We start from the raw sequence: 26,654 nt of genomic DNA, 5'->3' as shown, positions 1-26,654 counted from the left end.
GCGCCAAAACACAAAAGGTACGCCCCCAGTAGAAAAGGACATGAAATAATGTACATATATCGCAAAGGGGGAAAAGAAGAGATGCCTTGGATGGTACCTTATACTGTTAAAAAAATATCGGGAAAAAACATGTTCATACATATTGTGCACTGAGGGAGGAGTACGCCAAAATGATGTATTAACACATGTAAAAATTTGCGTTTCCCAGAAGAAAAGTACACATAACAAAATAAATGAGGCAAAAACTATGGAATCCGTGTTGTTTTTGTTACTTTATTAAAATGCATATAAACTGCCTATCGGAAAATAAAAACCTCGTAAAATATTAAAAATAAAATGCCATTTTAATGAAATAAAGTAAATGTTTATTATATCTTTAAGACTAGTATATATCTACCTCCATTAATTCATGTAATTTCTCGCTGTTAACCATACAGGACATGCGTTACTAAAATGTTAGGAACGCACGTCTCATCAGGACTTGCATTACTTGGGAGTCTTCGTCCTACGAACATTGAATCCTAGTAACGTATGTCCTAGGACTTCCATTCCTAGCAATGCGTGCCCTAGGACTTGCATTCCCAGGACTTAGTGTCCGGGCGGACTTGCGTTACTAGGGCGTGCACTCCTGCCACACCGGTACTATACATAATTAATGCATGTTATAAATATGTACTTTTACATACCATGCCATGCACTTAAGCCCTTATGGCCTATATGCAGTGTGTTCAGTATTGAGTCCTGCAATTAGACAACATATTTATAGAATTTGTGATATCTTTAACGCGCCTAGTTAAATTTTAACTTTATACGAAAGTTAGAATAAAACGTGTGATATTGACTTTGTTCTCATTCATAACTCTACATACATGGGGGTCCTTTTTATCATAATCATAATCATAGCAAAGGAATAAAACACCCATCCATTACTTTTCTCTTTTATTTTCAAATAACTGGAGGCATAAAACTGGTCAATTGCATATTATGTGTCCTGCTAAGCGCAAGTCTTTGGCTTTTATTGCTACTGAGGCCAATGGTTAGTAAACTAGGCAAGCCACCTTCCAAGGCTTTGATCTTTTTATAAATAAAACATTACATTTTTAGTGATTAAATTCTCAAACAGTTTCCAACACTACATTTTTCTTTGCATTGCTAATTACTAGCACTGTACATATAATTACATCAGTTAATAAATGAACTTCATCAAAGATAATGTGATCCACATTTAAAAATCTAAACAAACAATGACTTTAAAATATTTGTATTATATCTATTGGACCACTTAGGTCTTGAAATTAGTAAAAACATAATCTACTTTGAAGCAATTTGTTGAACTTAACAAGCAAAATAAAATACTTGTAAGTGGTGTTCAACCTTTTGCTATAACTGACATTGAAGTAACATAATTATGATGAAAAAGACAAAAAAAGATGTGAAGATGAAAAAAAAAATGTACACAAAAAACAAATATGATTTTAATTTTTCATCTCTTAGAAGATGTTGTAAAGCTACATGTACTGAAAGAGTTAAAATTCAGCTCATTAACTAATCATTATAAAAATAAATTATTTAATTTTTCTTCTAAACATATGTTGACCAAAAATGGCCATTGACATGCATATTTTTTTAATATAACATATGTCAACTTGACCTTATTTCCAATTATCATTATCATAACAGTCATAGTTAAATCATCTCTACAGGTTTTGTGAAGATGTCAATGGACAGAACAGACATTTACCTCCTACATACATTGTACATGTACCGCAGTACTATGAATAGGTCAAATTATTTCACACAATTGAGCTCACAGTAAGTGAATCATGAATATAAATATTATGATATAATTAAGTGACAAAATGTATTAAACTGGTGTAAAGCTAAATAATTATGACCTATGCAGAGATATCATTCCACTGAAGCAGTTTAGCAGAATCTCTACCACTGGCCACTGACATCTCTCTCACGTAATGAGAATTCTCCCATCCTCGCGAAACTTGTCTCTTTAAAGCTGAATGTGGCATGTGAATCTTTGGGATAGATGGACTAGAGATAAAGGAGTCTCTGTCGAGAGCATATTCTGAGCTGATAGGTGTACTGTAGTAGGAATATTGAGACATGGAGGTGTAGGGGCGTGTCATGGTGGCTGCAGGGATACGGTTACTAACTCTGTGACTCAAATGGTAGCTCTTTGGTCTGGCGTACATGTCTTCACCTGGGGAGAAAACAGACAGCCATTAAAAGTTATCATATTAACTTGTGAAGGCTTTAAAGTGACAGTGGACAACAGCTGAAGTTATTTTCATAACAAAAGTGTTCTCAGTTTTCAGTTCAAAATAAAATTACTAAGTCTGATTGATGTGGCTATTTTTTTTCATGAATATGTAAAACTTCAGCTGAGTCAAATGTTAAGCATGAAGTCTATCTTCTATTGTATATTTGATAGTTGAACTTAATTAATTGTTTATTTTAAACATGATTTCTTTTAAATTAAAAATATTGAACTTACTGTCAAAGAAAGCAGACTTGGCTCTCCTAGTGTAGTCACCTGAGATAGAAATGGGGTCATATGGCCTGTCATCTGGCTCTGGTTCTGAAATTGTCAAAAAATAAATACATGTTTGGCATTTTTAAGAATAATAATATCAGAATATACGACAACTTTACAAATATGAATTAAGTCTCACATGGAGAAGTGTATAAATGTGGTTTTGTCACAATTCTAACAGATATGAAGGCTCACATGGAGTATTGCTTGTATGTGCTCTTGTCACAATCAGGAACAATTGATGAATATGGCACAACTAACACAATCCAAAGTAATAACCACTAATAATAAAACTTATGTGACATAAAATGAAATGCACTTACTCACGGTTTACTATTATAACATATTCATTCTTCCAAACACATTTAATGAAAAACAAAATTCTTAGTAAATTTTAATAATAAATCAATATACAAGAATAAATTTGATAAAAAATTACTTACTTGATGTATTGCCAAATAATGTTTCATCAACATATGACTTCCTGCTGACACAGTAGTATTTATTGTACAGGCTGCAAGTAAATAAAAACAGTATATATCAACATATGATTTCCTGCTGACACAGTAGTATTTATTGTACAGGCTGCAAGTAAATAAAAACAGTATGTCAATATCAGCTATGGCTATTTGCTGCATAAAAAATAACCTTCAGCAGGAAAACAAATGTGTGTGTGTGTGTGTGTGTGTGTGTGTGTGTGTATAGTATAGTTTATTGCCAAATCAACTTGACATAGGCATATAACCATAGAAAGTATAACATTTGTGGTAGGTGGAGGTGGCAACCACTGTTGACATATTGGAGTACCTAAAAAAGTGGTGGATGGACAGACTTATATATCTTTAAAAAAAAAAAATTGCAGTGTGACTTTTCTTTATAAGGCTAGTATTATATAGTAATTATATAGTATACCAATAAACAAATATTGTTGGATCAACTCAAAAACTTATAGTGTCCTCTCTAAGCTTAGAGGCAGCACACAGGAATCTAGCTAAATTTCTTAGGTCAGCAACATTATGTGTACTTAATAACTGTACTAGTTTGAAAGTAGATGGCCTTCGCCAGTAATACTGTTTGATATAAACTCTTCTAAAGTCAGAGTACAATTTACATATCAAAATAAAATGATACTCATCTTCCACAACATTATCATTTGAGCAATACTGACAAATTCTTTGGTTACGAGGGATATTACTATATCTACCCTTCTCTATTCTTAAAGAATGGGATGAAGTTCTAAATTTACAAATTAATTGTCTATATCTATATGTTAAATTTTTCTGCAGGTAAAATTGTGTGTGTGTGTACGTGTGTAGGGGCTAGCTGCAGGTGCCCCTCATTAAGTCCCCCCCCCCTCCCTTTGACCTCTCCCAACAATAGAATAATGATTGATCACAATAGGGGAAAGGCAAGTCATTTTCCTATGCCTGTGCACTACATCTCATAGTCTACTTGTCCAAAACAAGTCAAATATTGCATCCTTGTGACTTCTCCCCTTACAAAAATTTGGATCTGCCACTGATTTTCAAAGCATGGAAACCAAAACTAGAAAAAAAGGTTTTTGGAATATAGGGGTTAACAGAAGAAATGCAGATTTTATTTGACAATTCAAATCAAAATCTTTGACAGGGATATTGATTGCGTATAGTCATAATTAGCCAAGAATGGCTGGTATTGATTAAGTGGAATTAAATCAAAAGAAGCAAATCAAAAGATATAATTACAGAGGAGCAGACTTCTCTGGATGTTTTCAATAGTGTTAATGAACTGGAACAACATCAATATATCAAGACTGCCCTGAGTATCCAATTAGTTTACAAGACAACAAAAAGGTGAACAAAATAAACAAACTGATCTGCCAATATTTGCCATAGTTCACAGGCAATATAATTGGCCAGTGTATATGTTTCCTTTTATAAATCAAATATCTTTAATGAATGTACTCCACACCCAATTGTACAGAAATTAATTTTGTGAATAAAAACAAAGTAATTACAATGCAATTTACCAATTAGAATCTGTGTTTATATCATTTTTCCCTTGATCATGTATATTCCTAATCTTTTTAATTTATAATAATCTCTCTCTTAAATATTAATATACATGTATATTGTTGATTTTACCTTATTTATTGTTACTATTATTATTATTATTATTATTATTATTATTATTATTATTACCATCTTGTCAAGGGGATAAACCTTATCTGTTGAGCTCTAGTAAAAATACCATGTCCGTCTTTGCAGGAGAAATACCTCCTTCCCTTGAACAACCCGTCGTGGGTCCCAACTGAAAATGAAAATCAAATCTGAATTAACCCAAGTGACAAAATAATACAGAAAAAGAGATCATGCTGAAATCATAACAAGGACTTACATGTATTACAATATGACAATATTCAATTACAACTTATGCACCAGAATCTACTGATAAAAAATGTTGTACTTCACAGGTACTACTATAGTATACATACAATGAAATGAAACTGAATTACAGTGTCGTCCCAATGGAGCCGAGATTTAAAGACTGTACCCCCGCAGGGACGACGTGTGGGGAGGTGTGTGAGAGGCGGAGAGAGTATTAAAAGATTAGGCGGTTTTTCTTTCATGTACGTCCGCCATATTTCGTTCCTTGATTTGTAGAGCCATGGCTCAACTTGTTGTGAATGCGGTCTTACACTGTAAACATGGGAATATCAAGCTATATTCTTACCAGGCTCATCCAGGGCTACTCCCACCCAGTCTCCTGCCTGGGTAACCAGAGGACCCTTGTACCTCACCATGCCAGTGTAGATACTGCCATTTCTCTTCACCTCCACTCTCTGGTTTACATTGATATTACTGTGGAGAACCATTCCTGTAAAATATGTGAGGAATTTATATTTATTGAAACATATTTCATGTATGGTATTTTTTAAAACTGCACTGAAAGATTAAAAGCAGAACAGCAGAATTTTAAAAAAATTGAGTATGTGTGAAGGAACGAACCAAATCATAGTGTATAAATTGTTCACTCCCTTTCAAAATTAATTATGACAAATTATAATTTTATGTGGCACTCATCAGTAGAATATATACTCGGTATATCTAAGAGGAACTTTATCCAAATTTTGGAAAAGTAGCTGTGGTACACAGTGTAGTTCTACATATATACACATGTATGTTGGTGGGACGCACATGCACATGTACATGTACGACAAAAAAATACTGCAGCAAGCACAATGCCCAAGGTGAATATATAGTCTCCATTTGTCTTACAAAAGTAAGTACGCTTCTCAAGTCTGTAATATTCCGTCTGATACTTTTGCTTGTAAAATTACCGTCCATAATACTACTTTACATCAGCCATATTATGAACATCAGACCGGGCACCTGTCTGTACCGGTAGTTAGACAATTAACTTACGTACTGCTGTACCTGTATCATCTGTATTTTTTATTTGCCTAAGTTAAGATCAGGTAACAATTCGTGTAAATAAAAGTGAAAATAAGTACGCACCTGAGTTGAATAAATATTGCTTTCAGTTTGAGATGTTCTTTGTTTGTTCTTCAAATTGTATCGGTGTTTGTATTGCTACAATTATATACAATCACACACGGTCCTCCATGTTGTTTACATGACGTCACGATCTCGTCCCTCTGAGCAACACAAGAAATCTCGCGTCATTTGAGGGTGTCTGGGATAGCTATGGTGGACACTGAATGAATACAACGGGTTTAATCAGTTTTGGAGGTGAAATGTTTTGAGCATATACATTAATTTCGCGAGGAAATACAGAATCACTCTGTGCATGAGAAATAAGGTAATATGCTTCTCCTTGTCAGCAAGTTTTGGTTGCATTTCAAACTTTTTATTTATTGCAAATTGACGCAAAAGTCTGTGATCAATGAACAAATTACATTTTACAATTAATGAGTAAAAACGTACTTTTCATTTGATGAACGATTTGTCCGTAACATTAAGAATTAAAACGTTGAAATAAGTGTTTCTTAGCACATTTTAGATTGCTGAACTTTTCTAATAGTTTCTTTGTGAAAGTTGGATGTTAATCTTTAAAAGTTAAATCAGTTTTTTCGAATAAAATAAAATGCTTAAATTTCAGACATCGCATGAAGAGGCGTTACGCGACACCAAATTGATAAAAAATATCATGAATTAGAAAACAAGGTTGGGAACTGAAGACAGACAGCATGGCAGACCCTGCAAAGGTTCGGAGTGCCAAGAAACACAGTATCTTGTCCCATGAGTCGATGAAAGCCATTGCAGAATCTGTTGGAGTTTCAGGACTGCAGGATGAGGCTTCTTTACATCTGGCAGAGGATGTTACTTACCGACTCAAGATGACTATACAGGTTGTGATGATAATGATGGTGAAAATAATAACAGTATTGATGTTTACTTAGCTAATGAAATGTATGTCAAATATATGTAAATAAGTTTGCTCTTCCAAAAGCAGAACAAGAGGATATATAAAAATTTAAAAGTAAAAGTAACCAAACTTTTACACAATTTTACATCAGTTTTAGTTTCACTGGCATTTGGTGGGGTTTGAGACAGGTTGGCTGTCTTTCTGATGTAGACATATATTCCATCTTTCAGGAAGCTGTCAAATTAATGCAGCATGGTAAAAGAAGAAAGCTGTCACCCGCTGACATTGACAATGCCTTCAAAATTCAGAATGTAGAGGTGGGTTTAGAATGAATGTCAGTTTTATATATATTAAATAGATGTTGCTTCATTGTTTATAATCCTTTATTAGAGAATCTGGGAAATGCTGATACATCACCATGAAATTCTTCACACAGTGATACATACATTTAGTTACTGCAGCATATAAAATAAAGTGTTTCAATATTAATCAGTTATTGTGATGTTGTATTTCTAGCCATTGTATGGGTTTAATGCGCCAGACTTTGTGCCCTTTCGTCACGCCAGCGGTGGCGGCAGAGAGGTGTTCTTCCAGGAGGAGAAGGAGTTGGATCTCCAGGACCTCATTAATGGTGCTCTGCCCAAGATCCCTCTTGAAGTCTCTTTAAAAGGTGAACAGAAATAATCTAGTTTACCAAGAACTATATACTGAATTAGTCTGGAAAAGTTTAGAAGAGTTAAAAATGCTGCACAAGCAAAAAAAAAAAAGTGTGCGTGGGATGAACCACATAATTTTATTTTTTGGCTTGAGTTGAATATATACCTGAGACTGTTGAGAAAGTTTGAAATATGCACATGTTAAAAACACAGTGTAACATAGTACATATTGTTAAAAAAAAAAAACTTCAGTTCAATCAGGGACCATTGATTTTATATGAATGAAGCAAAGATTTGATACTTTATTTCCAGTAGTCTCATAACTCGTACACACGTCTACTGTATTGATTATTATTTTTTATTTTATTTATCTGTGTATTTATTTATTTATTTATTTTCAGCTCATTGGCTTTGTATAGAGGGTGAACAGCCGGCCATTCCAGAGAACCCTCCTCCTGTTTCTAAAGACCTCCAGAAGCTGGAGAGTATCGACCCCAGTATTAAGGCGTCCAATGATAAACTTCAGAAACCAAAACCTCTGGCGGAAATAGCGCGGGCCAAACATAAAGCCAAAGATCTGGTGAAGATGAAACAACACGCAACACATGAACTGTCTGTGGTGAGACACCATGTTTTTTTTATTTATTTATTCATTTTATTAATTTTTTTGTATGTGTATATAAGTCTGCTTGTAAAATTGTATTTAAATGTTTCTCAATTTTGCACTGTTTGTTTAAATGTAATCAAGAGGTGAATACTTATGTGTTAAAAGGAAAAGTTTGGACACTGTATGAGTTCTCTGTGGTAACATTCCATATTTACTCAAAAATAAATAACAAAATATTTGCAATAGCATGGAATACATTGACTTTTCTTAATGAAACATGAGAGTGAACTTTCTTTAGAGATATAGAAGATTGAAATTAGGATGACTTGCATTATTATGCTGTTTATTTTGATAACTGAAAGCTAACTGAAGTGATATAATATTCATGTTTTAGGAGCAACAACTTTACTACAAGGAGATCACCGAGGCGTGTGTAGGAGCAGACGAAACTAGAAGATCTGTAAGTGGTATTAGTTTGTTTTATAGCTGATCCATACATGCCTGTTTGTTGAATCTGAAGTTCAGGGGTATTTGACTGAAGTTTACTGCATCAAATACAACTACTGAATGAGGCTGTTAACTGTGTCAGGTGTCATTCTATTTTAATCATGAAACTTGAATCACTGGATGCTCAGCATTTATTGTTACAGGAAATTTCTAAGTAGCATGCATTTTATCTGAAGCTCAGGGTATCATTTGGTCCTATTAATACATTTTGAACTTTTATTTGTTTGTTATTTTGTCCAAAAAAAAAAAAAAAAAGAGTATAAATAGAAAAGAAGAAAAAAGTGATACTCAAACCATGGAGCTGCTCCACTATACTGAGAGAGACATTTCTGTCTTTGAAACCAGCAGTATCTTATTTTGAGCTTTTCATTAATTTTTCTGCAAGGTTTTATGATCTTTTGTCAAAATGTAAGAAAAAACAACTATTTAAATGGTAGCACCTGTTGCTGAATACAGCTTTTGTGTAAAAAGATCTCTCTTTTTCCAGGAAGCCTTAACCAGCCTAGCCACCGACCCCGGTCTACACCAAATGTTACCAAGATTTAGTGCTTTTATCTCAGAGGGAGTGAGTACAGTTTAGCTTTACATCACTTTGTGACAGTCATAATTAATTAAAGCTACAGATTAAATTGAAACAGGTTAATGTAAGTTATTGTTACCACATTTAAATACTTGTAATCAGTGGAAACGAGCCATCTGGGTCAAATTTGAAATGAATATCAAGCAGATTGTACTTATTTTCTGACCTTGGGTGTTTATGATGCTCAGTATATCTTTGTATTCCACAGGTGAAAGTAAACGTGGTCCAGAATAACCTGGCCCTCCTTATCTACCTGATGAGAATGGTGAAATCTCTCATGGACAACCACAACTTGTACCTGGAAAAATATGTAAGTTTCAAATCTGAAGTTTTAAGGTTTTTTTAGTCTGGTTACTCTGTAAAATAACCTATTATTTTGGAGTTGCTGTTGATTGAATTAAGCAGAGAGCATAAATAGAAAAGATTGTCATGCCATGTTTCATCACTGTAAATTTACAATGTATAATGGACTCTGCATAACTATTGGTCCCGCATACTAAGCAGGTGGTACAAGATACAGAGGATCCCCTCCACCTCTCTGTACCTCTACTTTATGAGACTGCTTTCTATTTCAACAAACCCATTTTAACATGGTTTTATCTGTGTTATCAGTAAACAGTTATGTATGCAGCCACTTTACTGCTGGGAAGAATTGTACCATATTTGCCCTACACACTTTGCTGTTAATACATACTTAATACATGCTGTGAAGTCCATGTCCACCTCTCTCTCTCTCTTCTATCTCTAATTTATGTCCATACTTTCCAGTTACATGAGCTGATCCCAGCAGTTCTGACATGTGTGGTCAGTAAACAGCTGTGTATGCGTCCAGATGTAGACAACCACTGGGCTCTCAGAGACTTTGCTGCCAGATTGATAGCTCAGACATGCAAGTAAGTTATAATAATAATCTGTCATTCTTTGCTAGTGGTTACAAAATGTTGAATTTGACCAAAAATTTCAAACTTTCTCTGGGAAGCTGTAATTTTGCGATGTGATAGCTACACCATCACAGTTTATCATTTCATAAAAAGGGAAACAGCAGCTGCCCTTTTTAGGGCACACAGGAGAGTTGAACAGCTATACCCACCAAATCCAAGACGCGTTACCCTGGGTAATATATTTTGCACAAACTAATGAAAGTCTAATGGAATGTTTTCAGTTTTAGTTTAAATCATAAGGGGGTGTTGTCTCAATGCTTCAAAACTGGTTTTGAAGAATTTAATCCACATTTCATAATTAATAAAAATGGTGAATATGTGGGTCACGGTAACGTTATTGACGCGGGTACAAAAACTTTTTATAATCATGTAAATAATAACAATATTTTTGCTATTATCCATACACACTTCATTCATGAGGGGCACACCACTTTCACATGCTTTTAAAATGGAATTGACAAACACAGAGGAATAATGCACATATTTTATTTACTGTAACTCTGTCATATGGGACACACACTGAACAAAGTTGATCTAAAGAATGTTCCAGATTGTAGTTTTTTATCAGAAATATTATTTTTTTATTATTATTTTAACACAATAAAGTTCAGTTAAATACAAAATTTAACAAAATGAAGTTCAGTGTAACACAAAGTTCATAATTATAACATTCTTCCTGACATATGTAGACCAATGGTGATATCTGTTCTGTGCTCACTAAGGCATCCACTCTTGGGATTCTGAAAAAAAATCACACAAAGAATCTGTTAACTCTGATAACGAACAATGGATAACCTAAGATCACAAATAGTTTATTGCTTATTCAAACAAAGTACAGTGCATTATGAGTGGCAAACACGCATTACTGAGACACATTTTCTTCACCCATTTTCGGTGCTTCATTGCGTAACGTAAGTGTTGCTAGTAATCCATTATTGCTGTTTTTACAGACGGTTAAATTTTAAACGCACGGAATACAGTGTAGCAGCTTAATTTAAGACAAAACTAAAAAAAAAGTAATTCAATTTCGATGATTGAGTTTTCGAGAACAAGAGAACATGAATACGGTATCACCGCGTCACCATGTTCAATATGACCTTTAGGGTACGTACGGATAAAATTTAGTCCCAAAATATTACACGTCTCTATACTCCCGTTACCGATAGATACATAAAGGAAAAACGGAAAAAACGTCTTTTTAGATTTAAATACCGATAGATCCGATTTTTTCTGCTGTCCTATATATTTGCGTTCCTATAGATATGACGTCCTCATAAACCCACGTCCTTTAAATCCGCATACCTATAGATCCACGTATTTTTAGATCCAAATACCGATAGATCCATTACAGGTAGGCCTACACTATTGCTCGAAATGGTTGGTATACTACTCAGTACATAAAATGCACTTCTTTAAAACGGCAGTACGCAGTCAGCAATATATTATTCTACTAGATCGTTTTCACACAATACTCGGTGAAAGAACATAAAAAGAACAAAAGTGTGTTCTATATTTCACAACGCTTAATTACTGTTCTAGCGTCAGAACACTGTTTAAAGCGTTCTCAAAATGCAACATTCGAACACGTAAAAAGTGTTCTGAATTTACATGTAAATGTGTTCTAAACAAAACAAAACAAAAAAAGAACATAAAAATGTGTTCTAAATTTCACAACGCAAGTTGATATGGGCCTTTTAGCCGATTACGATGTCAGATAGATGGATCTAGCGGTACCTGGATCTAAAGATACGTGGGTTTATAGGAATCTGTTGGTGGATCTATCGGAACATAAATTTAACGAGACGTACATCTATTGAGACGTGTATATATAGAGACGTATCTATCGGGGCGAATATTTTATTGGGACGTTTATCTATATGGCAGACCCCGACCTTTAGTCCCCCATGTGACACAGACGCAAAACGAAAGTTCAGACGAAGTCACCCTACTTATAGAATGGTAAAAATCAATCGGTACACAAATATGTTGAAACAATTGAAGAAAAATGAAACGAAACTCATTATTTCTCACCTTCATACAAAGAAGATCCCAATAAACAATCCTGTGACGGTTAAATCGAGGGAATTACACCTGTGCCCTGCATCCTATCTCGACAGCGTCATTGCGTGACGTGTTATCAGAATGGGCCACCCGCCAGTTTGAGCTGGTTTTTTTAGTGTGCAAAAGAAGCCATTCGTGTGTAAGACGTCATCAGTTAGTGAGTATGGAAGAAGATCGCTATCGATGTATAATTTTCACGCGGCATTTTAAAGTCGTCTGATAAGAATCGATCTCTGAAGTTTCAGCGTTGCGAACGTTATATTGGGACGCGGTGAAGAAAAATCGACCTTGCTGAGCAATAAATGTGAAATTCTTAAGAAAACTGATATTATCATGGATTTCGTGACACAAACTAACCGACATACTACTTTGGACGATTTAACAGTTTTAATACGGAAAGATAGGATTAGATGAAATTTTCATCGGGGTGGGACACCGCATGTATCGTAAGTTAAGCTAATTTTGTGATCATTTTTCAGTGACTTCAAATAAATTTTTATTTAAATAACCATTTGCACATTCTGTTTATTATATCTTCTTGCAGTAGGTGTATTCCCTGCTTCAATAATTCATTCAAACCCTAAACAAACTGTTCCTAAATAGAGGTAGGGTCGAAATTCCACAAAAAAGGACGCCATTTTGAGGGTAATTTCGATATATTTTCTGCTTTTTCTCTTTTTTTGCTTTTATAACAACATCCTCCTTGCTCATGCAGCTTCTTTGATTTGTTATTGAAACATACACAACGATGTCATGAGAATTTGGTCGGCTATCTAAATTTAAATTACATTCTTGTTATGGTCCCCCCGCAGTGCACCACTAGCAAAGAATGACTGTAATAATAATAATAATAATAATAATAATAATGATGATGATTATGGAATGTTAATACATTGAAGAAACCTGGGTTAAAGTAAATTGATGAAATATCCTTGGCATGATTATTTTTTATAGATAAACATATAAAGTTTTTATCCTATTTGTAGTTTATCTTTTTTGGTTATTATTATTCTTGTTTAGCTGTGGTTAAGTTACTTGATTTTATTATTTTATATTTTTCATCTTTTTACAAAATAATGAATTATTATAAGATCGTCAGTTTTGTATACTGAAAAATGAACATGAATAAAATCACAGTTGAATTAATGTTCTGCATATATTAAGTCAAGCATTTCTGATACAAATACACATACTATATGACATTATCATTGTGATAGTAACTTATTAGTTGTTAAATGTTTGTAGAAACTTTAGTACCAGTACTAATGGCATCCAGACCCGCATTACTAAGATGTTGAGTGCTACCCTGCAGAATGAGAAGGCCCCACTCGCCTCACATTACGGGGCCATATCTGGACTGGCTGAACTGGGACCTGAGGTGAGACCAGCCTTATTTGGTGCAAGATACTTTTGCTTGTAGTTTGAAAAGTTTATTCATTCGACTTACTTTGATGTGACTATAGATATCATATGTACTGTGTTTAGAACCATTCTTCAGCAACTGCTAAGAGACCATTCCCAGAGACTATCATACTAACTATAGATCAAACTATCTCTCGTTTAATAGCAATTAACTTGGGCGGCCTAGATGTCTGTCATGCCTGCTTAGTCTGATAGGGGTAATAAACTATTGTTAAGCAGCTTTAGTTGGCCTTCCAGACATCTAAGCCGCTTGAGCTGAGAGCAATTTAGCAAGGGACCCTGTGGAAATGGACCAATCCTGTTAAATCCATTTAGGGATGGGGACCCAGTCTAACATTAAAATATATTTCTTGTTGAATTGCTGGTGTGAAATAGGTCACTATCATTTGTAATTTTTATCATACATAAGTAAAGAGACTGCAGGTGTTTTGTTTTTAACACTCCAGGTTATCAAAGCATTCATAATTCCAAGGTTGAAGATAGAGGGAGGTAGAATCAAGAGTCTCACTGAGGGTGCCCTAGTGAACAGTGTAGACAGGATCTCTGGGGACCATATCAAGACACAGCTGGTGGTGAGTAGGGGGGCATATCAAAACTTGATATTTTGTTCACAAGTCCAGGTACTGATATACATATAATGACTCCACTATTTCTGTGATTTCTTCTTAGAGAGAGAGAGATTTAAGAAAACGTGTACACTCACTACCCTTGTTAATTTTTGTGTACCTTTTTAAAATTTACTCCACTATTTCTGTTTTCTTTTTAGAGAGAGAGAGAGAGAGAGAGAGAGAGAGAGAGAGAGAGAGAGAGATTTAAGTATATGTGTACACTCACTATTGTTTACAGAGGAGAGTGTTATTTTTTGTGCACCTCTTAAAAATTGACTGTAGTAGCTCATAAAATTTAACAATTTATATTTTCTCTTTTCAGAAACTTGTTAGTCCAGTTTTAAAGACAATAAGAAAACCACCAGATAATGTGGAAGAGTATAAAGAAGAGTATGGTTTCCTAGGCAACCTACTTTACCTGAGTGTCACCAAGTTAAGACAACAGCCAGCCACCACTTCCAGTCAGTCTAGGCCCACGGTCACACTAACACAGGTAAGTCTAGGCCCACGGTCACACTAACACAGGTAGGTTAAGGCCCACGGTCACACTAACACAGGTAAGTCTAGGCCCACGGTCACACTAACACAGGTAAGTCTAGGCCCACGGTCACACTAACACAGGTAAGTCTAGGCCCACGGTCACACTAACACAGGTAAGTCTAGGTCCACAGTCACACTAACACAGGTAGGTTAAGGTCCACTTTCACACTAACACAGGTAGGTTAAGGCCCACGGTCACACTAACACAGGTAGGTTAAGGCCCACGGTCACACTAACACAGGTAGGTTAAGGCCCACGGTCACACTAACACATGTAGGTTAAGGCCCACGGTCACACTAACACATGTAGGTTAAGGCCCACGGTCACACTAACACAGGTAGGTTAAGGCCCACGGTCACACTAACACATGTAGGTTAAGGCCCACGGTCACACTAACACATGTAGGTTAAGGCCCACGGTCACACTAACACAGGTAGGTTAAGGTCCATGGTCAAACTAACACAGGTAGGTACTTAGACCTGTTTTCTCTCCAAGAGAAGAAAGTGTAGGTTTATTTTTGCTCCAATACAAATAAGTTTTTGTCTGCTTTTACTCCAACACATTTTAGTTTTCTAGGACTGCTTTCAAGTGAAGAAATTCATTGAAAAAATCACATATTTATGAGAGAAGTGTGACATGACACCTTTTGGAGCAGAAATATTTAGACTGAAGCAGGTTGTTTTGAACTTGTCACATGATCTGTCTCAGTATCATTCTATACCAAAATGGTAGAAAAAACTTTCTCATATTTTCTAATGCCACACAGTAACATCCTTTGTGTCATAAATGTTTAAAAATTAAGTGATGTTTTTTTTTTCTTTTTTTTTTAGCAGAAACCACAGCTTCTTGTCCAGACATCCCTGGGGAGCAGCCTGCCTCGCACCCCTACCACCCCCAGGACCTTCCAGACCTCCAGTAGTCTTATCAACCGTACCCCAGGGACCCCAACCACCCCTGGGGCATCCCAGAAGTATGTGATCCTGACCCAGGGGGGCTCCTCCACATTGACCAGTGTCTCAGGGTCTTTCACTCCCACACAGACTGTAGTGAGGGTGGTGACAAATACTCAGAGTGCTGGCGCTACCACCATTAGTACCTCTACACCCAAGTTCTTAGTGATGCCGGGATCACAGAACACTGGGAATAATAATAATACTAATACTTGACAGTGAGGAGAATTTGTGTGTTTAAGTTGACAATGAGGATGCTGATATGTAATGGAGGTACAAGTCAGAGGGGAAATTGTAGAGAATCAGGTTTCTGGAGATGTGGATGTTTTATGGAGTTGGAGAGAGTACGAGGATAGTGGAAGGTCAGGTGAAGGTCGTTAGGATCAGCGTTAAAGTCCTGGTGCTGACCAATGTACTAATAGTAGGTTTGCCACAGTTAGTTCAGCAACACCAACATATTTGTTTGTGCCTGAGTCTGGCACAGAGAGATGAAAATAATTGTCAAAAAATGAAATGTCATTATTTTCTGTTGCAAAGTGAATTATAGAGTTTGAAAATCATGTCTTATTAACAGATGAAGTACAAAAGCATGATCAGTCTAGACTTACAACTGTTTAAAGCACATTGAAAAAGGTTTCATTTTTTGCTGGAGCTGTAATAATTTATCTTCAATTATTTATTTGTTTGTTTTTTTAATATAAACTTCAATTTTTTATGCAATGTTAAAGCAGTTATAATGATATGTAATGTAAAAGATGAAGAAGACAATTTTAGAAACTTATTTTTGTAGTTATCAATCTCTGATGTGGGGAAGAAAGTTCTTTTTATAGTTCACAAAGTGACAGATTGTTGATAAATAAGCCATTTAGGCAAGGGGCAAACTTTGCCTTTATTTAATGCTTCATTTTTCTACATCTTAACGATCATGCAGAAAAAATGAAAGTAAGATATAAATAAAACTTGTAAAGGTTACAGTGATTTCTCTGTTCTAATGGTGTACCTTTTATGATATTGAAATATGTTCTTAGGATTGGCATCATCCACTTTCAGTTTATTAAAAATGAGATGCTGGTTATAGTAGTACCCTTCACTTATGCAAAAAACAGATTTTCCAAGTTTTAAATTGATTCTAATTGAGAAAATTTGTAGAATCAACAGGAATTCATAATATTTTTTCATTCATTTGAAGTGCCGGTATTTACAGAAAAATTATTAACAAAGTAACTGAACATATTATATACAGTATGTTTAAAGATAAAATGAAATGAAAAGCGCGATAAATAGTTGATTTGAAATAGAATCCAAACTTTTCATAAATGGGATTTATGCACTATAGCTCCAGGGTGTCGTTATGAGGGGGTTTTGGGGGTGGACAACCCACCGTCTGTGAAGAATTTATTTCTAAAAGAAGAAAGGGCATAATCTAGGACCCATGAAACAAACGTTAAATAGTTCGATGGGTCGAAGCCGGATGCAATCTAATTTTTTCACCAAGTTTACATGCCCTTCATCAGGGCCGAATATTGATTTTTCACTGGATATTCACAGATATTTCTCAGGTTTAATTGACGGTTATCCTCCGTACTGTGACCTCAGAGAAAATGTCCACATATTTTAATATTATAATTATTAAAATAGCGGCGGCCTTGGTAGACGGTAAATTCTGCAATGCACTGGTCGACATTTTCTCTCCCATTGATAAGGGATGGGGGATGGATACGACATTTTGATTTGAAAAGGGGCGGTGCGGGGGGCGTTTTCATTTACAAATAAAGTGTTCAGATTTTAGTCTCTGGTCTATAGAATAAGTCACGTACGTATGCATTCGAGTACGAAGTACATAGCGTTTTAACTGTAACCAAATAAGACCATTTAATATTATGTTTGGCTAACAAGGTTATCTGGCTCGACTTTGGTGGGGAACCAGACGATAAGGATGACTCAGCCAGGACCTACGAGATCGGTGTCTTAAGGCCTACGGGGGGGGGGGGGGGGGGGGGGGGAGTCTCAGTTTAAGGTATGCAAACCCGTCTTTTTCACCCTGAGTATATAACAGTGAAATATCGCCCCATGTCACAGCCCACTATCAAGTCAATGTTGATTAATGAGAGATATATAGAATTTAAATTGAATCAGTAAAGATATTGCATAATTAGGATTCATTGTGATCTTAAGTCCTATCCTTGAATCTGAGTTTATCTACTTAAGCCTAGGTCCCAACCGAACGCACGGGCTGCTACTTGTGGTCTACGGCCAAAAAATGGGGAAAATGTGGGAGTCCGTGCGTGAGGAGATTAACTACTAGCTGACTAACACGAACGCGCCCCCCCCCTTTATGTTGAGTAGAACTTGAAAAAAAGAGGTGGTGTGAGAATCTGTTAACCTGATTGCATTCAGTGAGAGTCCCCGCGGAGTTGGTGCGCATTAGCTAGATCGACAAAGTACATTGGTAACGGCCCCTATGCCAGACGACTTGAGTATTTGTGTACACGCTTTCATGTTATCTGAGGTCAGTTGTGTGTATAGATATAGTAATTACTGTTTGGCTTTAACTTGAATCTTTCTTAAAGTGCAGTGTTCCAGTTCAAATAAACTGTATCTGTGAGTTGTTTGATAAAGTGACTTGGCAATGACGTAAGTAAATAAACACGGTTAAGCCATAACTGAGATGTAAGGTGCTTAAACAGTTTGTGACGGACAGACTGCCTCGTGCTCCCCCAACGCCAGGCAGAGCGTTAATTACATCTGTAGTGTCAGTCAAGAGGATGACATTTTGGCAGAGAAGAGGTTTTTTCTTTTGCGATGTCTGTTTTTCATCAAGCCTTTTGTTTTTGTGATATGGCCTCTACAAGATGAAAGCCCGTTAAAGAAAGGACTAAGGTTACCCCATGTTTTTGTCAATTAATACTCTTATTTGAGTCAAAGTTAAATTCGAGAGACCGTGTTGCGCTACTTTATCAACGTAAATCTGATGTAAGCATCTGAGACGAAACTGAGGGTCCGTGTAACAGAAAGTCCACCCAACATTAAATTATACAGGATAGGGTAAACTGAGGGTCCGTGTAACAGAGAGTCCACCCAACATTAAATTATACAGGATAGGGTAAACTGAGGGTCCGTGTAACAGAGAGTCCACCCAACATTAAATTATACAGGATAGGGTAAACTGAGGGTCCGTGTAACAGAGAGTCCACCCAACATTAAATTATACAGGATAGGGTAAACTGAGGGTCCGTGTAACAGAGAGTCCACCCAACATTAAATTATACAAGATAGGGTAAACTGAGGGTCCGTGTAACAGAGAGTCCACCCAACATTAAATTATACAGGATAGGGTAAACTGAGGGTCCGTGTAACAGAGAGTTCACCCAACATTAAATTATACAGGATAGGGTAAACTGAGGGTCCGTGTAACAGAGAGTCCACCCAACATTAAATTATACAGGATAGGTAAACCTGCCGTACTAGTGGGTCAAAACTAGGGCGATCTAAGCAAATTAATGGGGACCAGACTCTCTGTCATGGGGGACTCCCTGTCACATTACAAATCGCTATACTAGTAGCAAAAATGATGTCTATACATCAAAACGCGTCTCTTACATGGCCCGAGGAACAGGATTTTCAGTAAAAATATGTAGCTGAACTACAGGTATGTATGTATATGTTTAATCATTATGGCGATTTTAAAAAATTGTTAAAATATCCCCATTTAATGTCTTTGTCTCTGCCGCTATACGAGTATGTCTTGTGACTTCATCTGCCCCAGCATCCCAATTTGTATTCCATTTGTCATCTTAGAGCATATACTGACAGCTTACTTGTGTATACATACAGTAGGGATCAGCAAATGTTCATATCATTGTAGAAACGTGGATTACAGGAGACTGATGTTTTCTGAATGTGCTAATGTATAAACAGTACACAAACCACAAACTGTTGTTAGGGTCATGTTGAATAATTGTCAATAAAGGTCAATATATGTACTCTGCCTGTCACACGATCACGGTGCCAATATATAGGGCGCTGGTCCTATATGGGAAAGCTGCGGCATATTTACCATAAAAGGGAACCCAAAGAAAATATAATCTTTTATAGAAGCGTTATTTCAGCGCAAGGGAAATGTTTCATGACTAGACGTCTATTTTTGCCCAGATTTCCTACTAGTTTCTGATTATAAAGCAACTCGTGCCAGAGCAAGCTTACACCTGAGCGATAGAAAGACAAGAGACTAAAGTAGGTTATCTAGACTTACAAGGCCAAGTTGGTGTCACAACTCGTTGCTAGAATGGGTGTCTCACTTAAGCGTTCTTTGCTGGCTTCGTGTATTTTAGCTGTGTTTTTTATGATCGTAACTAGCCATGCTGAGATTTTGGAAACCAAGCTCGGTAAAATTCAAGGAAAGAGAGAAACGATGAAGGGAAAGGAGATAGATGTCTACCTGGGCGTACCATATGCAGAACCTCCCCTTGGACATCTCCGCTTCCGAAAGCCAGTACCCAAAAAGCCATGGACGCGTACTCTAGCTGCTACTGAGTACGGACCATCTTGTATGCAGATTCTATTTCCCGGGATGGCAGACATGCTACAACACACTGATGTGTCAGAAGATTGCCTCAGTCTTAATGTGTACGTCCCTGTATCAGAAAATAATGCCCCTAAAGCGGTGATGGTCTGGATACACGGAGGTGGCTACGCGATCGGCCAGGGTATGGCGACCCCCTGCGAAGAATTGGCTCTGCATGGTGATATTGTATGCGTCACAATCAACTACAGACTGACTGTTTTTGGGTTTTTAACAACGCTGGACGAAAATGCACCAAGCAACATTGGGCTGTGGGATCAGCACGAGGCCTTGAAATGGGTCAAAGAACACATCTCAACATTTGGTGGTGACCCAGAAAGTATTACCATATTTGGTGAATCTGCCGGTGGTTCTAGTGTACAACATCAGGCAGTGACTAAATATAACATTGGGCTGGTTAAACGTGCCATCAGCCAGAGTCCGCCGACATTTAGCAACGGATTTGCGTTATCGAGGAATCCTCTTCTTACAACTAAGAAAATGGCTCGCAAACTCAATTGTAACACTTCTGATAACGAAGATCTTTCCGACACTCTGAAATTGGTCAATTGTCTCCGCCTGGTTTCCGCAGAAGATCTGATGAATAAAACTAGCGAGTTAGTGCAACCAGACCTTACAAAAGAAGATGTAGAGTTTGAAATGGCTTTTGCTCCAACAGAAGATGGAGACTTTGTTCCATATGGGATGAAGGACTATTTTTCAGTTTCCAAGTCCAAACCCAGTCCAGAAATGGATGCGGCATTTAGTAAAATCGATTGGATGGTGGGATCTCTTGCTGACGAAGGCAACCTCATGTTGTACTCTGCCGCCATGCTGCAACAAGCTTTCGAGTTCAACATAACATCCGGGATACCAGCCGAGATAATTGACAAAAATCTAGTTCTTCCGGTGCTGAAATCAATGTTTCCAGATAGTATAAAAACGGTGCAAAAGCATATTCATGAAATGTACACACACAAAACTGACCCAATTGAAAATACTCTCGCCATGCGAGATTTATTTTCTGATGCTATTTTCCACCAGCATGTTGTAGAATCATCCCTGGCCCACTTGAGATCAAAAACTGACACCCAGAAATCCGCTACCTATGCCTACCTCGTCAGTCACGTATTGAGTGGAAAAAACGCCGTTGACTACTTAATAGGCTTCAGTCTCCCATCTTGGACGAGGTGTGCCGCACACGGGGATGAACTACCTTTACTCTTTGGAACAAATATCGTCAATGAGGGCGTGGAATTTGAGTGGTCTGAGGAGGACCAAATCGCTGCTAATACTGTGATGACGTTTTGGACCAACTTTGCCAAAACAGGGTAAACTGATATTTTGAAAATTATTTTTATAATACATGTAGAGAAAGTGCTATATTAGGCCACTGCCCGGCTTTTATTTGATTTAAATTCAGAAGTGTTTAAAAGATGCAGTGCATCACAAAAAATTACTTTAAAGCTGAAAACGTTTTCCTCTGAGACATGTCCCACGCAAAGTATTGTTTGTTTCTTATAATAATAATGATAAATACAGCAAATTTGTACGTTTTCTTTTCAGAAATCCAAATCAAGGACTTCCCCTAGAGGGCGTGGCAACATGGGAGGAGTTCACCAAGGACAAGAAAGGCTACATCAACATTGGCATACAATCTGAGATGGGATACAATTTACTACCAGAGAGGATGAAGCTGTGGATGTTTACGATCCCTGAGGAAATAGAAAGAGAACGAGCAATTAAACAAAAGACAGAACTGTAAATTAGAAAATTTACGTATATCTTGCAGTACAAAAAGAAAAAAAATAGTATATCTCATAGTTGCGATCAAACATGTTCCCGCCCAAAGATAATTCAAAATGATGGAATGCGATTTATTTCGTACAAGAAAATAAAACTATGTATGTACACTTCGTAACTCATATAATGAAGGAGAACAAAATTGACATTAACTTTTGTATAAAGATGAAAAATGCTTAATGCCCTGTAGGTTTATCTTCAGTTTTAAAATGAATGTTTATTTTGACATAGGTAATGAAATAAAAAAGTCCACATTCACTATAGGTACATGTGAAAATAATAAGTGTATGTTATCTCTTGCGAAAACTTCAATGATTAACACTCATCATTTTGTTTGTAAAAGACTAGCTTTGTGAAAAAAAAAAACTTCATTGGGCAATGATAATATATGTTATATTAAATGAATGAAATAAAAGAAAAAGATATATCAATGTAGATACGTATTTTGATTTTCAACTAAAGAGAAAATCGATACATTGTGCATTTCATCTTTTAGTTTTATAAGTTTTCTGAAAAAAGAACATTAATATTATGCGATGCCTATTCTTAATTTGCAAAATGAAAAAGTCTGCGATTCTTTAAAAACACCGGTATTTTATTAAAGATATGCTATTAGGGGTTTCTTGTCAAGTATAATTTGCTGCGTAAAAAAATAATTAATTTTGGCCACAAATCACATTCACTGCTCGGCCAGTGTTGGCACAAGGATACGATGTTTTGTGTCATTTGTACATATAATTTAATTTTGATTTAAAAATGAAAAAATGAAGATATGCCCTCTACAAGACGAAAGTCCATTGGAGAAAAGACTTTTTACATGTTTTGAAAATGAAAGCTCACATTTACGTCGAAGTTAAACTTGAGAGACCGTGCTGCGCTCTCTTACGAAAACTTAACAATGCATATAAATCTGATGTGGCATCTGAGAGGAAACTGAGGGTCCTTGTAAGAGAGATTCCACCCTCCATTTAATTATGCAGGATAGGGTAAGCCTGACGTACTAGTAAGTGGGTCAAATAGGGTTGAATATCATGGGGGACTCTCTGTCACATCGCTAATCGCTATACTTGTACCGAAAATGACTTCTATACCCCCTAAAACCCGTCACTCACTTGACCCAAGGAAATGTGTTACAGGATTCTAAATAATAATAATAATAATAATAATAATAATAATAATAATAATCTTATATGGCGCTTTACGTGCTACCTCAAGGCGCCTTACAATAATGAATAATATAACTAAAATCATTAAAATCTACAATATTTAAATCTAAAACACTTGGAAACCATTTAAAATTAACACTACTAAAAACATTATTAACATATATTAAAAACCTAAGAGATAAAGACAGATTTAAAAATGTGACTTTTAAGAAGGGATTTAAAACTGTCAAATTCGTCTGCTTTTCTAATAAAATTTGGTAAGGCATTCCATAATTTGGGGGCATAGATTATAAAAGCCCGATCTCCAAAACTCCACTTTCCATAAATGGGAAAGTGAGCTCGAGGTATATATGTATATAGCTTATCATTAATCTGGGCGATTTTTAAAATATTTGTTAAAACATTAAATTAAATTTAATTTCTGTGCCTCTGCCACTGTACGAGTAAGTATAGTGATTCCATCTGTATCAACATTTATAGAAGCGATATTTCAGCGCAAAGGGGAATGTTTCATGACTAGACGGTTATCTTTGTCCAAATTTCCTATCAGTTGCTAATTATACAACACCTTGTGCCAGAGCGAGCTTACCCCTGAGCGTTAGAAAGACATGAGACCAAAGTAGGTCATCTAGACTTACAAGGCCAAGTACGCGCTATTGGAACAGGTGATTGTTCCTGTCACAAGTCATAGCTAGAATGGCTGTCTCACTTAACTGCACTTCTGTGATGGCTTCATGTATTTTAGCTGTGTTTTTTATGATCGTCACTAGCCATGCTGAGATTCTGGAAACTAAGCTCGGGAAAATCCAAGGAAAAAGAGAAACGGTGAACGGAAAGGAAATAGATGTCTACCTGGGCATACCATATGCAGAACCTCCCCTTGGACATCTTCGCTTCCGAAAGCCAGTACCCAAAAACCATGGACGCGTACTTTAGCCGCTACTGAGTACGGACCATCTTGTATGCAAATTCTATATCCCGGGATGGCAGACATGCTACAACACACTGATGTGTCAGAAGACTGTCTCAGTCTTAATATGTACATCCCTGTATCAGAAAATAAGGCCTCTAAAGCGGTGATGGTCTGGATACACGGAGGTGGCTACGCGATCGGCCAGGGTATGGCGACCCCCTGCGAAGAATTGGCTCTGCATGGTGATATCGTATGCATCACAATCAACTATAGACTGACTGTTTTTGGGTTTCTAACAACGCTGGATGAAAATGCGCCAAGCAACATTGGACTGTGGGATCAGCACGAGGCCTTGAAATGGGTCAAAGAACACATCTCAACATTTGGTGGTGATCCAGAGAGCATTACCATATTTGGTGAATCTGCCGGTGGTTCTAGTGTACAACATCAGGCAGTGACTAAATATAACATTGGGTTGGTTAAACGCGCCATCAGCCAGAGTCCGCCCACATTTAGTAACGGATTTGCGTTGGCGAGGAATCCTCTACTTACAACTAAGAAAATGGCTCGCAAACTCAATTGTAACACTTCTGATAATGAACATCTCACGGATACTCGAAAATTGGTTAATTGTCTCCGCCTGGTTTCCGCAGAAGATCTGTTGAATAAAACTACTGAGTTAGTGCAACCAGACCTTACAAAAGAAGATGTAGAGTTTGAAATTGCTTTTGCTCCAACAGAAGATGGAGACTTTGTTCCATATGGGATGAAGGACTATTTTTCGGTTTCCAAGTCCAAACCCAGTCCGGAAATGGATGAGGCATTCAGTAAAGTCGATTGGATGGTGGGATCTCTTGCTGACGAAGGCAACTTTATGTTGTACACGACTGCCATGCTGCAACAAGCTTTAGAATTCAACATAACATCCGGGATACCAGCCGAGATAATTGACAAAAATCTAGTTCTTCCGGTGCTGAAACCAATGTTTCCAGGTAGTATAAAAACGGTACAAAAGCATATTCATGAAATGTACACACACAAAACTGACCCAATTGAAAATACACTCGCCATGCGAGATTTTTTCACTGATATTGTTTTCCACCAGCATGTTGTAGAATCATCCTTGGCCCACTTGAGATCAAAAACTGACACCCAGAAATCTGCCACCTACGCCTACCTCGTCAGTCACGTATTAAGTGGAAAAAACGCCGTTGACTACTTAATAGGTTTCAGTCTCCCATCTTGGACGAGATGTGCCGCACACGGTGATGAACTACCTTTACTCTTTGGAACAAATATCGTCAAAGAGGGTGTGGAATTTGAGTGGTCTGAGGAGGACCAGATTGCTGCTAATACTGTGATGACGTTTTGGACCAACTTTGCCAAAACAGGGTAAACTGATATTTTAAAAATTATTTTTAAAATACATGTAGAGAAAGTGCTATATTAGGTCACTGCCCGGCTTTTATTTGATTTAAATCCAGAAGTGTTTAGAAGATGCAGTGCAACACAAGAAATAGTTTAAGAGCTGAAAACGTTTTCCTCTGAGATATGTCCCACGTAAAGCATTGTATGGTGCTTATAATAATAATTATAATGAATACAGCTAATGTGTACGTTTGCCTTCAGAAATCCCAACCAAGGACTTCCCCTAGAGGGCGTGGCAACATGGGAGGAGTTCACCAAGGACAAGAAAGGCTACATCAACATTGGCAAACAAACTGAGATGGGATACGATCTACTACCAGAGAGGATGAAGCTGTGGATGTATACTATACCTGAGGAAATAGAAAGAGAACGAGCAATTAAACAAAAGACAGAGCTCTAAATCAGAAATTGACTTAATTTCTACGATACAACAATAGAATTGATATTAGTATAACTTAACTTTGTAATCAGACGTGTTTCCAGCTTATATAATTTGGAAATGACAGAAAGAGATTTATTTCAATGGAACAAAATGCAACAAAAATACTGTTTGCATTGTAAGTCTTTCTCACTGAGTAGAGAAAAAGTGTCGTTATCAGGAAGGTAAGTTAAGACATAGAATGCCCCAAGGTCTATCAGGAATTTTTTCACTGAATGTTTTGGCAAAGGAAATGTGATAGACGTGTTATATCATTATCGTGTAGTTATGCCTAGCAGAAGCTGATCTACTCCCCCTCAGTCTGCAGATCTTAACACTGAATGTGATAGGGGTGGGAATACGGTGCCAGTCAGGTAAGACGGACGACCAAATGCTTAATTAACACATCTACACTTTTCAGTTACAATGAGTATGATAAATAAAAATTCAATGATAAAATATGTTCCTTTTTGAAATAACAGAAAAATACTCATTCAGTGTCTAGCTTTAGAATAAAGACATTCTTGCGGTTGTATGATCACAGCGTGTGAAGTAAATTTTAAGAGGCCGTGGGGGG

At 36.7% G+C, this 26,654-nt stretch overlaps 3 protein-coding genes, 1 long non-coding RNA gene and 1 pseudogene across 6 annotated transcripts; 3 read left to right on the top strand and 2 right to left on the bottom strand.

The window, feature by feature from the left end:
- Window positions 1–253: 253 nt before the first annotated feature.
- On the bottom strand, window positions 254–6,200 carry LOC106172661 (uncharacterized). The gene is made up of 6 exons (XM_013553459.2): window positions 6,046–6,200; window positions 5,261–5,404; window positions 4,729–4,837; window positions 2,992–3,062; window positions 2,510–2,593; window positions 254–2,215 (listed from the first exon to the last, which is right to left on the bottom strand). Exons 2-6 carry the CDS (start codon window positions 5,400–5,402, stop codon window positions 1,896–1,898), a joined length of 726 nt encoding a protein of 241 aa, XP_013408913.1. The 5' UTR covers window positions 5,403–5,404; window positions 6,046–6,200; the 3' UTR covers window positions 254–1,895.
- A 1-nt stretch (window position 6,201) lies between these two features.
- On the top strand, window positions 6,202–16,760 carry LOC106172660 (transcription initiation factor TFIID subunit 6). Of its 2 annotated transcripts, none has more exons than XM_086997112.1 (13): window positions 6,202–6,349; window positions 6,650–6,899; window positions 7,147–7,233; window positions 7,433–7,586; window positions 7,974–8,191; window positions 8,574–8,639; window positions 9,174–9,251; window positions 9,475–9,576; window positions 10,035–10,159; window positions 13,514–13,646; window positions 14,137–14,262; window positions 14,621–14,791; window positions 15,672–16,760. In XM_086997112.1, the coding sequence occupies exons 2-13, from the start codon at window positions 6,738–6,740 to the stop codon at window positions 16,002–16,004; spliced, it is 1,755 nt and encodes a 584-aa protein (XP_086853238.1). In that variant the 5' UTR covers window positions 6,202–6,349; window positions 6,650–6,737; the 3' UTR covers window positions 16,005–16,760. The 2 variants fall into 2 exon arrangements, with proteins under 2 accessions (XP_086853238.1, XP_086853237.1); XM_086997111.1 differs by having other exon boundaries at window positions 15,669–16,760.
- LOC147759332 (uncharacterized) lies at window positions 10,561–13,515 on the bottom strand. The gene is made up of 2 exons (XR_015331344.1): window positions 12,100–13,515; window positions 10,561–11,304 (listed from the first exon to the last, which is right to left on the bottom strand). It is a non-coding gene; the product is annotated as an uncharacterized LOC147759332 (long non-coding RNA).
- Window positions 16,761–17,870: 1,110 nt separating the features above from the next.
- LOC106172659 (neuroligin-4, X-linked) lies at window positions 17,871–22,587 on the top strand. The gene is made up of 2 exons (XM_013553454.3): window positions 17,871–21,680; window positions 21,916–22,587. The coding sequence occupies exons 1-2, from the start codon at window positions 20,074–20,076 to the stop codon at window positions 22,112–22,114; spliced, it is 1,806 nt and encodes a 601-aa protein (XP_013408908.2). The 5' UTR covers window positions 17,871–20,073; the 3' UTR covers window positions 22,115–22,587.
- Window positions 22,588–23,838: 1,251 nt separating this feature from the next.
- On the top strand, window positions 23,839–26,192 carry LOC106172658 (carboxylesterase 1C-like; annotated as a pseudogene). Its single transcript, XR_015331377.1, has 2 exons — window positions 23,839–25,623; window positions 25,861–26,192. The product of XR_015331377.1 is annotated as a carboxylesterase 1C-like (transcript).
- The last annotated feature ends 462 nt before the right edge of the window (window positions 26,193–26,654 follow it).

The sequence above is a fragment of the Lingula anatina genome, chromosome 10, assembly GCF_051362555.1.
Source record: "Lingula anatina isolate TDL-2025a chromosome 10, LinAna3.0, whole genome shotgun sequence".
In the NCBI taxonomy this organism is placed as follows: Eukaryota; Metazoa; Brachiopoda; class Lingulata; order Lingulida; family Lingulidae; genus Lingula; species Lingula anatina.
This window is presented reverse-complemented; position numbering and strand designations above follow the sequence as displayed.